The 12,437-nt window shown below is 37.5% G+C and overlaps 1 protein-coding gene across 4 annotated transcripts in view; it reads right to left on the bottom strand.

Annotated features, from left to right (window-relative positions):
* Window positions 1–839: 839 nt before the first annotated feature.
* The window catches only part of LPIN1 (lipin 1), a 51,477-nt gene continuing 39,879 nt past the window's right edge, over window positions 840–12,437 (bottom strand). For all 4 annotated transcript variants that reach the window (XM_049818481.1, XM_049818483.1, XM_049818482.1 and 1 more), the window contains exons 17-20: window positions 10,613–10,765; window positions 8,656–8,770; window positions 5,252–5,355; window positions 840–4,401 (exon numbers count right to left, since the gene is read on the bottom strand). In XM_049818481.1, the coding sequence (XP_049674438.1) occupies window positions 4,242–4,401; window positions 5,252–5,355; window positions 8,656–8,770; window positions 10,613–10,765 (532 nt within the window). In that variant the 3' untranslated portion in view covers window positions 840–4,241. The remainder of the gene's footprint in view (window positions 4,402–5,251; window positions 5,356–8,655; window positions 8,771–10,612; window positions 10,766–12,437) is intronic.

The raw sequence follows: 12,437 nt of genomic DNA, 5'->3' as shown, positions 1-12,437 counted from the left end.
ACCTTCATTTCAAAGCCTGTCTCCAGAGCTCCAGTGTAAATGTTTATAGAAGCCAGAGACATACAGAAAATAGAGAAGATTGAAGAAGCAGTGACTGCAGACTGCCGAAATACGGCTGCTCTTGTAATTTTAACACAGAACTTGAGCTGCCGCAGAGCCTTATCAACCCCAAACATCTTTGTTTTCATACCAACTAACACAAGCCTGGCAGTATCGCTACTGCTGCAGTTAGTTTGCTCAGCAAACCCGGCAGAGGGAGCAAAAGGCAGCACTGTGTTCTCAGGGACAGGAGGAAAGGGTATTTGCTTCTCATCAGCAGAAGGACCAATGTCAAAGCAGAGGAGAAAAGACAAAAGAAGAAAAAAAAAAAAAAAAAAAGGGAAAAAAAAGGGCAGCTATCTGGTCTCACTGCCATGAATGACAACACTCCCATTCAAAACAGATGACTAGTTTTTCCTTAGGTCATACTAGGAATTAGACAAAAGGAAGATTCAAAAAAAAATGCTGGGGTGGGGTAGGATTCCTGACTGGTCCAATTTGCTCCAGTTCCCATCTGGTTGCTTTTGGCTCTGAGGTGCTGTTCCCATGCCCCAAAAACAGGCAGAGCCCAGGTCCTGGCCCCATCTCCCTCAATAAACTCTTTACCTTTGAAAAAGCTCTGGGTCAAACACTGTAGCTGAACAGCAAAAATTTTGCAAGTGCTGGAAGTTACACCAGATAGCCCCGATAAGAGACAGGCAGTTGAGACTGGAGCTACAAAAGCCACACTTTACAAAGTTTCAGCAGTTCTGCAAAAGCACTCTGCCATTATCCAAGCATATAGAAAAACAGAAGTCAGAAAAAAATTGTATTTGCCTTTATTACAATATATATTTCTACCCTTGTTGCATTCAGCAGATCAAAATGAGGTGTTAAAATTATTTTCATCATTGCAGTAGTACATACATATACAGAGTAAATACTGTATACAAATAGGCTTTGAAACAATAATCCATATCTACAAATAAAAAATACCCAATACCCTCTTTCTCCTCCCTCCCCAAATTACAGCAGTAACATTTTATCTTCAATGTAACTAATGCAACAAATATGGTATTCTTTCCCTCACATGACACAGCTGGAGCAGTACGGTCATCAGCTTCAAGAAAATAAACATTAGTCACTCCTCACTGATGCATATTCTAGTTTATGTGTATTGTATAAATAGAATCTAGTGTGATTTAATGTGTCTGCATATTTATGTTAGCCAAGTATTCTTTCTGTAACAGAAACCAGCGTTACACTGCAAGCAAGGTTGAATTTTTTTCTTTCACAGAAAGAGTAGAAATTTGTTAAACCATCCCTTTTTCTTCTACATGAATTAGCAAAGCAGTTCAAATATTATGCATAAAATTGCTCAGCTACCAAATCAAAATGCCTTATACTCTCTGAAAAAGTATGGTGATGTTTCTAGCAGGCTAAAATTTTGATTTTTATAAGTCTTTTCTGTAAGTAAATTTGATAAACATTAGTTTTAGAAACTGATTTCACTTTTCAGCTATATCTCAACTTTCAGATACAAAGGCGTATACAGTATGTCAGAAGTAAGGCGTTTAACTTCACAGAACCACAGAAACACTGGTCAGAAGGGACCCCTGGAGGTCATCCAGTCCAACTTCATGCTTGAAGGAGATGATTGCCAACACTAGATCAAGTCAGCCATAACTGTTTAACCGTCTTGAAAAACTCTGGGACGGAGATTCCGCAGCATCTCAGGGTTACCTGTACCAGTGCTGCACTACACCTACAAATCTGACAGAATTAAAATGACCACTCATTCACGCTATCATTTAGTTTGAAATACTAACAGCACAAAGAACCCCGGATTAGCTATTTATTAAGTTATAAATAAATACATCACAGTCTTTAATTGTGGAGAACTTTCAGGGACCATCTTTTCTGGTAGAAGCTACTGTGTGTGGTACCTTAGGAAAAGAGATCTTAACTACTGTTAAGGATAAAACCCACAAAACTGACAGCCTCTTACTGAAGAGAAGGGTTGGTTTGGTTTTATTCTGCATAAAAAATGGACTGAAATAGGCCTTTACCAAAACTGAATTTAAATAGGATGCAGTTAGCATATTCATCCATTTATTCAATTATTAATAACAAGTATATACTTAAGGTGTGGCTATATTTAGAGATGCAACCATCTCAGCTTGGCAACCTGCAAAGCCCACTGATTGTCTTTCAGAAAATCCATACCACATTTCTTCCATCTTTAAGTAAAAAGATATATGCATTTTCTTTAAACTTTCAAGAGAGCATAATCAGTCTGGGTTGTTAAACATGAATTCCTTCCTCTTTGTCTAATCCTGGTATCTCCAAAGTGGGCATGCACCTTGCCCAAAGCAGCAATGCTCATGTGAAAAGGAAGACTTACGGAGGACTCACCACTGCACACTGCAGCTGGATAAAGGATTGCACTTATATTCATTACTATTGAAGGCACAGATAAATCATAAATTGGCCCCCTGACATCACAGATAAGGTCCGCGGCACTAAAAGTTAGAAAACCTCTACTTACAGAATTAGTATCCTACCTACGTTGCTATCACTCTTGACATGCAAAACCAGAATATATTAAAATAGAACAAGTGTGAAACAAAGCAGCTGTTCCCAAACTTTTGGGGTGCTAACTAACCACAATCACATCTTAAAATTTCTCCTGGACCACTCTGCCTTCCTATTATTAAACTCTTAACTGAAAATACTACAAAGCAGCTGCAAAACATGTACCATAGCCCCACAGATCACAAGCTGGCAGAGACCACAGCTTGTGAACCACTGTTTTAGCCATATTGAAATACAATATACATGGAATCCCATGATGCCATTTTCAGTGTTTCAGAGAACAATTAGACTTTAAAATATATTTTAAAAGAAAAAAAAAAAAAAAAAAGGTTTTTTTCCTAGCTACAAGCACATTTGAGAATCATTTGGCATATGGTCTCTTGATGTCTACTTTTTAAGTAAAGTACCGCATTGTGTAAAGGCAGACCATTTGGAAAACATTATCAACTGATCTGCAGTATTGCTTTTAGCATGCACAGTTAAGTCTTAAGGCTGTCACAAGCAGGTAGCAAAAACAGCATCTACAGCTTGTGTCTGGACAAATAAGGAAAAAAAAAAAAGAGATGAAAGAGGAGATTTCATTATCTTGGAGGAGAGTAAATTGCACTAGAAGTATCCATTCTTTATGACACAAAACCAAAAAAAATCCATACAGTAAAAACCTGAGATGCATCATTCACCAGCATCAAAGTTCACATTTTCGCCAAAATAAAACTACTCCGTTTTGACAAAATCCTCAGTGTTCTTGGCTCAGTAACAATCTTGAAACTCAGCACATTCTGTGGGTAAGATGTCTTTCCTGAAAATCACTGACTTCAGTAAATGGGCACTACATACTGTAGCCTGTATTTTCAACTTGCACACTTACCTTAATCCAAATAGCTATCCTTGATGCATGGTACTTCTCAAATTGAGAAAGACTGCCAGAATCTGGCCGTCTTATTTCATTTGCTTTCTATTTAGATTACTCATCATTTATTTCCTCAGAAAAGTGTTACCACATCAAAACAACAGGCTGGAATAAATCAACACAGTTCAATTGACTTTGATAGCTACACTGATTTACAACAGCTGAGGGTCTAGACCAGTAATTAACTCTTAAACAAACAGTTGTTGGTCAAGGAAGGGGAAAGAGGAAAAATCATTTGCTCCTTCAGAGAAAGGAATTTTGACATATGGATTGCAATCCCTGTCCGTGTCACCAGATGATGTCATGAATGGCGAGCACCTTCAGCTCCCTTACTTGCAGGGGGTCCTGATAAGATGAAAGATTACTTTAGTGATGCAGAAAAGATACAGAACCACTTTACAATCTTATGGCATGTTTAACTGCAACTCCAACATCACTCCACTTTTATTTGACCTTGAATAATGGAAATGTATGGCACAGTTTGAGGAGCTGGGTGAAGAGCTAAAAACGCAACTCCTGTTCCTAGTAAGACTCCTCCTTGTCATCTGGAAACGTGACTAAGTTTGAAAATCATTTCTAAATTTGCTCACAGCAAAAAAATACAATGCTCACAACATCACAGATTCCAGCTGAACTGCCAACAGCAAAAGCCAAGTGGTGTCCTTGCGATACAACCTAACTCATTCTTTGAGCTGAGGCCAAAGGTTTGGAGATGCAGTTAAGATGAGGCTGGATGCACATCCTGAGTTTCAAAAGGCGGTAGAGGTTCTCTCCAGTAGGTGAACTGACTGTAGGTATCAGAACAAGGGAAATCTGAAGAATGGCTTCTTTTCAGCAAAGGGAAAATGTGATCTACCACTTCACATAGTCTGACATAGCTGGAAAATAAACAAATAAAAAGAATGCTGAACCACTTCAGATCTTCTTACTTGAATTTTTCTAAGTCCTCAACTACTGAACCATAGCTACTCTTACACAGACAAGTCACCCTCCTCAAACGAATAAAACTAAACTTGATTTTGGTGCCTAGCTTCCAGAAAGGATTCACAGTTCAGATAAGAAATCCTTTCATTCTAAGCGCCAATACTTACTTAGTAGGAAACAGATGCCATTTTCTGCCCAGATCACCTGCTAAAATATTCAAGCCCCATATTTTGCTTCTCCATTTCTGTCCAGCTTGGCTCAAGCAGCTCCCTGCTCAATCAATTATTCGTATTTTATACACATATGGCTCCCCTTCAATTAAGGACACTCTTAATATTACTCAAGGCCATTTCCATTCAGTGTTAGGTGCTACACTGCCTAAGCATCTTGCTGGAAGCCCTCAGCCCTATCTTCAGATTTTTTTTCCTGGCTTTTCTATATAGGAGCTCTAGGAAGAAGAAATTTTGAAAAGGCCATGAAAAGGCAGATGGCTTCAGGAAACTAGCTAGTCTCATTTTAATGCAGACTAGATTGTACACTGATAATTCCTTTACATGATTAAAGTAGATGGAATATATTAAACTAAAGACTAAACAATTTCTTTTTTTGTCAGTTTTTTTTGCCAGTTTAACTGAAAGAAAGTGGAAAGTCTGTATTTTATTCTAAATTTTTTGTGTTTTATTTGAAATATCCTAAGGAATCTCTCATTAGGAAAATCAAATGCATCTTTGGGCAACTTGAGTCATAAATTAGAACAGCAAATTAATTGAGTCTATAAGGTGTCAGAGATAATAGATTACTTACGATGAGATGTTTGTCTTTGCATGCTCTTGTATAAGCTCTCCTTTGGGATTAACTGTAAATATCCTGTTTAAAGAAACCCCCACCTGTTTGTATGAATAAACATCCTAAACAGAAGAAGAGGGGAAAAAAAAAAAAGAAAAAAAGAAAAGAAAAATAATGATTCTGCCTTTGCACAATAATGTTTATTCTTGCTGGAATATATTAAACAGAAGAATGTATTTGCACAGTATTGGTACTAAGATTACCTAGTTATTCCCCATTATGTTACAAACAATGTCAGTCTAACAAAATGCTCATGAAACAGACAATTTGCATCTAGGTAAGGAGTTTGCCACTTCAGTTTATAGTATTGATCAAAATCATGTTCATTTTTTCAGTAACTTCCCTTGACACAAAAATAACATTCAATAAAAAACTAATGATACTTAGAGTAAAAGCATTTGGACTTTCATTTTTCTTTCAGAGAATATTTAATTCCCTGAGTGTGTTGCACCGACTATCTTGCAACAGTGTACAGAGGTTAAAACTTAACTGACACTTAAAATAGTGATTAGTTTGTAAAGACAAGGTCACAAAAGGAAGTCATAACAACTGTGTCTACATTAAAACCTCTGGAAATATCTCTTAGCTCCCGAGTCCGGATTTGTGCCATATCCATATATTGACTCCATGTCAGAGCAACAAGGAAAGAAAGGAAAGCAAGAAGTATATGCCAAAATAGCAGCAGTGAGCCCTGGCAGATAATGCAGATGCAACTCTGGGAAGTACAACTATAAGTATGAATTAAGAATGTCTTCTAAGAAATTCAAATTGTTAAGGATAGCAATGAGTAAGTTTTGATCTGAAGAAAATCTTGACAAAAGCAAAGATGAAAATAACTCCCAGAAGATCAGAGCAAAAACAAGCTTCCATTTTACTAACAGAAATCATGGGTTTAAAAGCTGAAGTGGTGAGATTGGAATGTTAATGAAAAAATAAAGATTATTTTTATCTCTATATTGTAAATACTGTTCAAAAAAAATTAAGTAACTGAACAAAAGTGAACAGCAGTCACTTCAAGAATTCCGCATCCTGGCAGTCCATGCACTATCTACATGTTTGCAACATCCACAAGTACTGAAATTTCACTGAGTTTGTTCTGGGAAAAAAAAAACCAAAACAAAACAAAACAAGCAGTGCAGAAAATTGAGAAAGTAATGATCCTGATCTTCACAAAAGCACAGCTCACACCTGAAGACTGCACTCAAACAAGAGAGGAGTTGCCTGCAATTCCTTTAGAAATATTAACTTACTGCTATCCTTGAAATTTCATTGAAGTATGCATGAAAATAAGGATTTTATTTTATTTCCCTGAGGTTCAAAAAAATGGAACCAGAGACAGACATCATCCATAATACAAAACCACAAAAAGTTATTTCAGAACTATATGTCTAAAGGTACCTTGATAATGGAAATTAAGCTCCATATAACAACTTAATATAGCAAATGGACAGTGAGGTCCTCCTGTCCCCTCTGACATAATGCTTTTAAAAATGTAATTTGCTAAAAGATGAAGCTGAAAAAGTTTCTGCTCATAAATGTCAGCAACCCTAACAAAAATATGAGACAAACGTAGAAACAAAGTCCCGTCAGAAAGGCTTGCTGAATCCTCTCAAATGTAGCTACCAGCATCCATGTTTTCAGTGCCAAAATACCTTGCCAGGCACCTCTGTCCAACGTTTAGGCATCTGAATTGCCCAGTCTCTGTTCATATTCACACTGGCAATGGCCAGTGTCCACATTCATACTGATAATTTCCCCAACTATGAATGTTTCTGCTAGTGAACGTATCTCAGCTCTTACAGCGCTGAGCGGCTAGGGCTGGAATCCATGGTCCTCAGGCACTTCAGTTGGAAGCCTTTAGCTCTCCTGGAGTCAGTGGAGAAAGATGGCCATCTAGCACCTGAATTACTCTCCAGGCATGTCCCATTTCTCTGCACCAACTAAAGAAAGAGGTAACCAACCAAAGCGTTCTCTTGCTAATCATATTAGGAAATATGAATGGTCAAGGACCATTCTCTTCAGACCGAATGGCATAGCCAGCATACAGACATACAGTTAAGCGGGCTTAGCTTCCAAAACAGGGTGGATACACCCAAGCTGCATGCCAATGGTCCTTACCCATAAACTCCACACTCCTGGTGTTACCAGGTTTCTTGTTACATGTTACTATACTACACACCAGTTTCTACAGGAAATAGCACCTGCCAATACAGAGCTGGAAGAAGTACTGAACGCTCTGTGGGGCTCCTGGGCACAAATAAGGGGCTCATCTGTCTAGTTTAGTTAGCATCTAAACTTAGGTGCCCAGTGAAACTGTAAACATCTAAAGAAGGAAGTTTTCTACATATCCCCTTCTGGAAGTGGGATGCTTTCAAAGATCTGGAGGAGTGAAACAAAGCCTCTGTCCTTCCTTAAGCACCTATAATGATATCTACACTAGTAAACTGAACGGTGTGAGCGCCCGTTCTCAGACACGAAAGTCCCTTGACATTGTATCCGTATTATTAAACTCTCTATACCCCTGCCCTCAAAACCCAAACCACAACAAAAAACAATCCCCCACAGCCCCACATAACACACACACCCCCAATATGGCTCTAGCAGATGCCCATTGGGAGGAGTCTATTCCACAAGCTAACACAGCAACCATATCCAGAAATTGCCTGGAAGACTGCTAGCTGCCTGTGTCAAAACAATCTCTTGGATCATGCTAACAATTTAAAAGAAGGGATAATCACATGCCAGGGTCCCTGTCTCTGCCATAGCCCCTGAGACTGTCTCCTTTCCTGGTTGCATAAAGGTATTCTTTGGGCTAGGACAGGAGTAAGAAAAGCCTATAGCCCAATTATACAGCCTTCAAATGGGTGACAGATACCTGTCTCCCCTGCTCTGTGTCACATAACGTATCACTTTCCCTGCAAAGTGGAACCTTTTGATTTCAGTGGGACATCCAAGTTCTTTTGACTGTACTTAGAGTTTGAAGTCTAAGTTCCACCTCTATTCATCCAAAAGATTTTCTGTCTGTCCAGAGGTATCTCAATGACACTGTATCAGTGTGGAGTAAAGAGAGATCAGTGTTTTCACACAAGCTTAAGGATTTTTTACATAGTTAGGATTTCAACCAGTATTTACTGTTATGCTAACTTATGCAGATATAATATAGTTACTTTGCTGCTCTTCCATCTCTGTTTTCATCCTACGTTGTGAGGTCTTTGAGGAAGAATCTTTACATTTTCCTTTGTACAGGGCCTAATAAAATATACTTAACTCACATTTAAAGCTTCTAGGTTCTGATGCAACAGAACTATGAAATAACAGCAACTTTTCTGTTCTCAATAGAAATAAATTCAGCTATTACTTACAGCAGGTCTGTTTCCAAAAGCAGCATAAAAGGGTTCTGTGTTAGGATAAAACAAATTTTTTATGTCTGTCAAGCACTGAACTTTAAATTTTTCTGGCTTCTTTTCTATCACCTCCCTGAAATGATAAAAAAGGGAGGCTGAATAAGTACACATGAAATACAGCACAAACCATTTTATTTTCTTTATTCAATATTTTTCACCTAACTGGATACTCCTATAGAGTCCCCACCCTTCTCCAACAAATCTTCATTTGGAAATCACATTGCCCATGAAGACAAAATAGCATTCCTAAGCTTACATAATGGGCACAGTAAATAAATCCTCTGAAACAAGGGAACTTCTACTGAAACCTATGTTGTAAAGATGGCTACTGAGCAAGGATGGTTGATTACAGGGAGTAGCTGCTAAATAAAGACTTATGAAACATAAGTTGTCATCAAGTAAACTGCTTCCTAAGAACTTCAGAATGATTCACAGATTATATTAGCCTTCACTGTGTATAGTGGGGTTTTTTTGTTTGTTTGTTTTTTTGTTGTTTTTTAATTAAAAGGATTGCAGTTACCATATGTGCTATAAGCACCTCAGCCTGTTAAAATACTTCTACAGCCAGGGTCCTCCATCACTGCTAATTAGCAGAAGTTAAGGAAAAAAGGAATCTTCTATTTCTCTTCAGTTGCTCCTTACAGAACACAGAATTCGTTAATGAACGGAGTTCTCATCCCTGGGCAAAAGCCCTTTCACAACAGCTTCTCTTGGCAAGGAGGCTGAACAGGTGGCAGAGTCTGGAGTTCCCATAACATAGGAAGATGCCAGCATGACACAAAAGCCCTTAAGAAGCTCAGAATCCCACATCCTAGCACCAACACATATGTCAAGGAAGATGCAAATAGTATAGAAGCTTCATAGGAGTAATACAGCCCTTTGGAACAGCAGCTCCATGTATAAATCAATGTTTGAGAATGTGCTGAAAAGGAATAAAACCATCTTTCCTCAGTCTCCATACACCTGATCTCATAGCCCTCAAAATCACAATAATTACATCTATGGATAACAATGAAGTCATTTATTGCCCACACATCACAACAGTTACAATACTGCACACTGAAAGATGGGCATTCTTTAGTCTAAACAAGATACCAAAAAGAGTATCACTTTAAATATATTTCTAGATATGAGGAGTATAAGATAACAGTAACTATCCTTTCACTGCATTTATTATTTAATCAAAGAAGTGCACTGTAATACCTCCACAGTCTCTTATATTTAGAACACAACTGGTAAGACAGCCTGTAGCATGTCACTCAATCAGAAGAGCATCTGAACAACCTTCCATTAAAAATTCTAATGAAATATATCCTGTCACAGCAGCTTTTAACAGCTTAAAATATTTTCATTAATCACTTGACACACTTCACTGCATTAAGAAGAAGGTATGATATTCATAATCTGTGCCATTATTATTCACTTATTACAGTTCAACACCTAGAAAGAACCACATTGACCACACAGAATACCACAGTGCAGTCAGGAGTGTAAAAAGTTCGTTTCATTTTTACATTAATTTCTTCAAAACCCACCAAGTAATGTTCTTCCACAAAAACATATTTATGCCAGTTAGAACACCTTACAAGTCAAGACAAGAGTGACTGTTATTAGTATGTGAACATTTTTCCCATAGCTAAATATTAACACACCATGTTAAACACATGAAGTCAACAGGCAGTACCTATCAGTAAATAGTGAACACAGATGTATATGGAGCATGTCTAAGAGATAAACTAAGTAACATGACTATCTATTCAATTTTGGTCGAACAAAATTTCTTCTTAATTAAATTTTGCAACAATATGTAAGAAAAAAACATTATGAATGATTTCAAGCACTCCCATAAAAAAAAGCTGAGAATTCAGCCTCCACCACCCTCTCTTCTTTCTGCATAAAAGTGAAATTGCATTACCTGTGGAAAGCTGAGAATAAGCTGCTTGGACTCAGCAACACTGGCCCTTGAGGCAGCACAGTTCCTCGTTCATTGACCCAGTGCAAGTATCCTCTGGTCATGTCTGCCATTCCAATAGCACGTGCTGAGCAATACAAAAATTTATATCCATTTCTGTGAACAGAAATAAAAGAAGAAATTGCCGTAAAAATAAAGCAGGTATTTTGACATTAATAGTTTTGTGGGTTTATTTTACATGAATCAAATCATGATTGTTAAACAGACCTACATTTAAGCTAGACTAATTTAAAAGGAATAAAAAAATTTATGCCAGAAACTTGGATAATTCAAATCTGTCTAGCTCCCCTGCAGTTAGTGATTTACACCTAAAGAGGGTTCATTTATCTCTGGTCTTCTCATGACTTATGACTTCTTATGGTTTTCTATCCGTCCCTGCATAGTGGAACCATACTCCCTAGAATTAACTGAAATGACACCTGCTAAGAGGAAAGCACCTGACATAAAGCAGACAATGGTGTATTAGCGTTTGCTGCATTTATAGTGTTGTATTCCTGCCTCTTGGACCTCTGCAAAAAAAGACTAGTCTGTGCAGCAGTAACATATTCCTTCAAGTTGGAGCAAATCTGAACTTCAAAACATGCTATGAGAAGTAATCTTTGACTTGACACTGAAATAAAAGTTTCAGCAGAAGTCACAGGTTACCCTTGGTTCTGTTCATGATAGAACAGAGTCCAATGATGTTAGTTCAACTTAATAGCAATTTACTTTGCAAGTCCTATAAAGAAATTATTGTTCATAAAATAAAGAAATACTGTATTCAGTGCACACACGGTCATTAAATCTAACTATTGAACATTTATATGGTGTTCAGCTCTAATATCTAGCCACTACATAATTAACTTGGTAATTTGAAAAACAACATGACTCAAATCTACTTTTCCGCCTCTATGTTTATGACCACCAAAGTCCTAACAATTGACAATTCTGGCAGGCATAGACATAACAACTGCAATTAAAAAAATTAATTAACTTTTTCACCAAATGTAATGCAGAGGTTATACACAGAACTAAATACTACTCAGCGTGTGAATTCCCAGGCTGTCCTGTCTTTTCTGTGACCACATATGTCTATATAGAATAAAAGCACAGACAAGTCTCTCTGGCATAATTTAGATTCCATCATCCGTAATTTGTAATTCATCATCTGTGTAAAACAAAAAGCAATAAACGAACCTTAGCATAATCCTAGTACACAGAACAAATCAGATTAACTAGAAGGACAGTTGTGATATGTACCAGAGGCTTTTCAAACACTTATGGTAATTTGAATATATAAGAACGGCTGAATTTAATGTAATAAAAGAAAACCAATTTTATTTTCTGTGTAAAGCAGAAATATCAACCTGAACAGACAGCAATCAGTAATCCTCCTTGTAAAAGTTAAAATCAGATACTTTATCTGATCCCATTCAGACATCAATTAATTTTTCTCCTCACTTCCTTTCTTCTCTCAATTGCTGATCACAAAACTCACCATGTTTAGTCTTTGATCCTCCAGTGTGCACAGTGGCTTGACTACATTGCAAAATGTATCCAGGGAACCAACAGTACACCTGTACTCTTGCACTAGCCTTGCTCACCTAAAAGCATTCCCACACATCACCCCACACGAGTTGGTATGGTCTGATTGTTTTTATCCTGTTCATATTCATCAGAGGAAATATCCCCAGGTTTTTTGGAATACATAGTTCTAGGCCATACCAGGATACTCTCCAAGTTAATGACATTAACTGACCTAAAGCACAGCTGATATACTGTTGCCCAG

The sequence above is a fragment of the Accipiter gentilis genome, chromosome 16, assembly GCF_929443795.1.
Source record: "Accipiter gentilis chromosome 16, bAccGen1.1, whole genome shotgun sequence".
Classification (NCBI taxonomy): domain Eukaryota; kingdom Metazoa; phylum Chordata; class Aves; order Accipitriformes; family Accipitridae; genus Astur; species Astur gentilis.
This window is presented reverse-complemented; position numbering and strand designations above follow the sequence as displayed.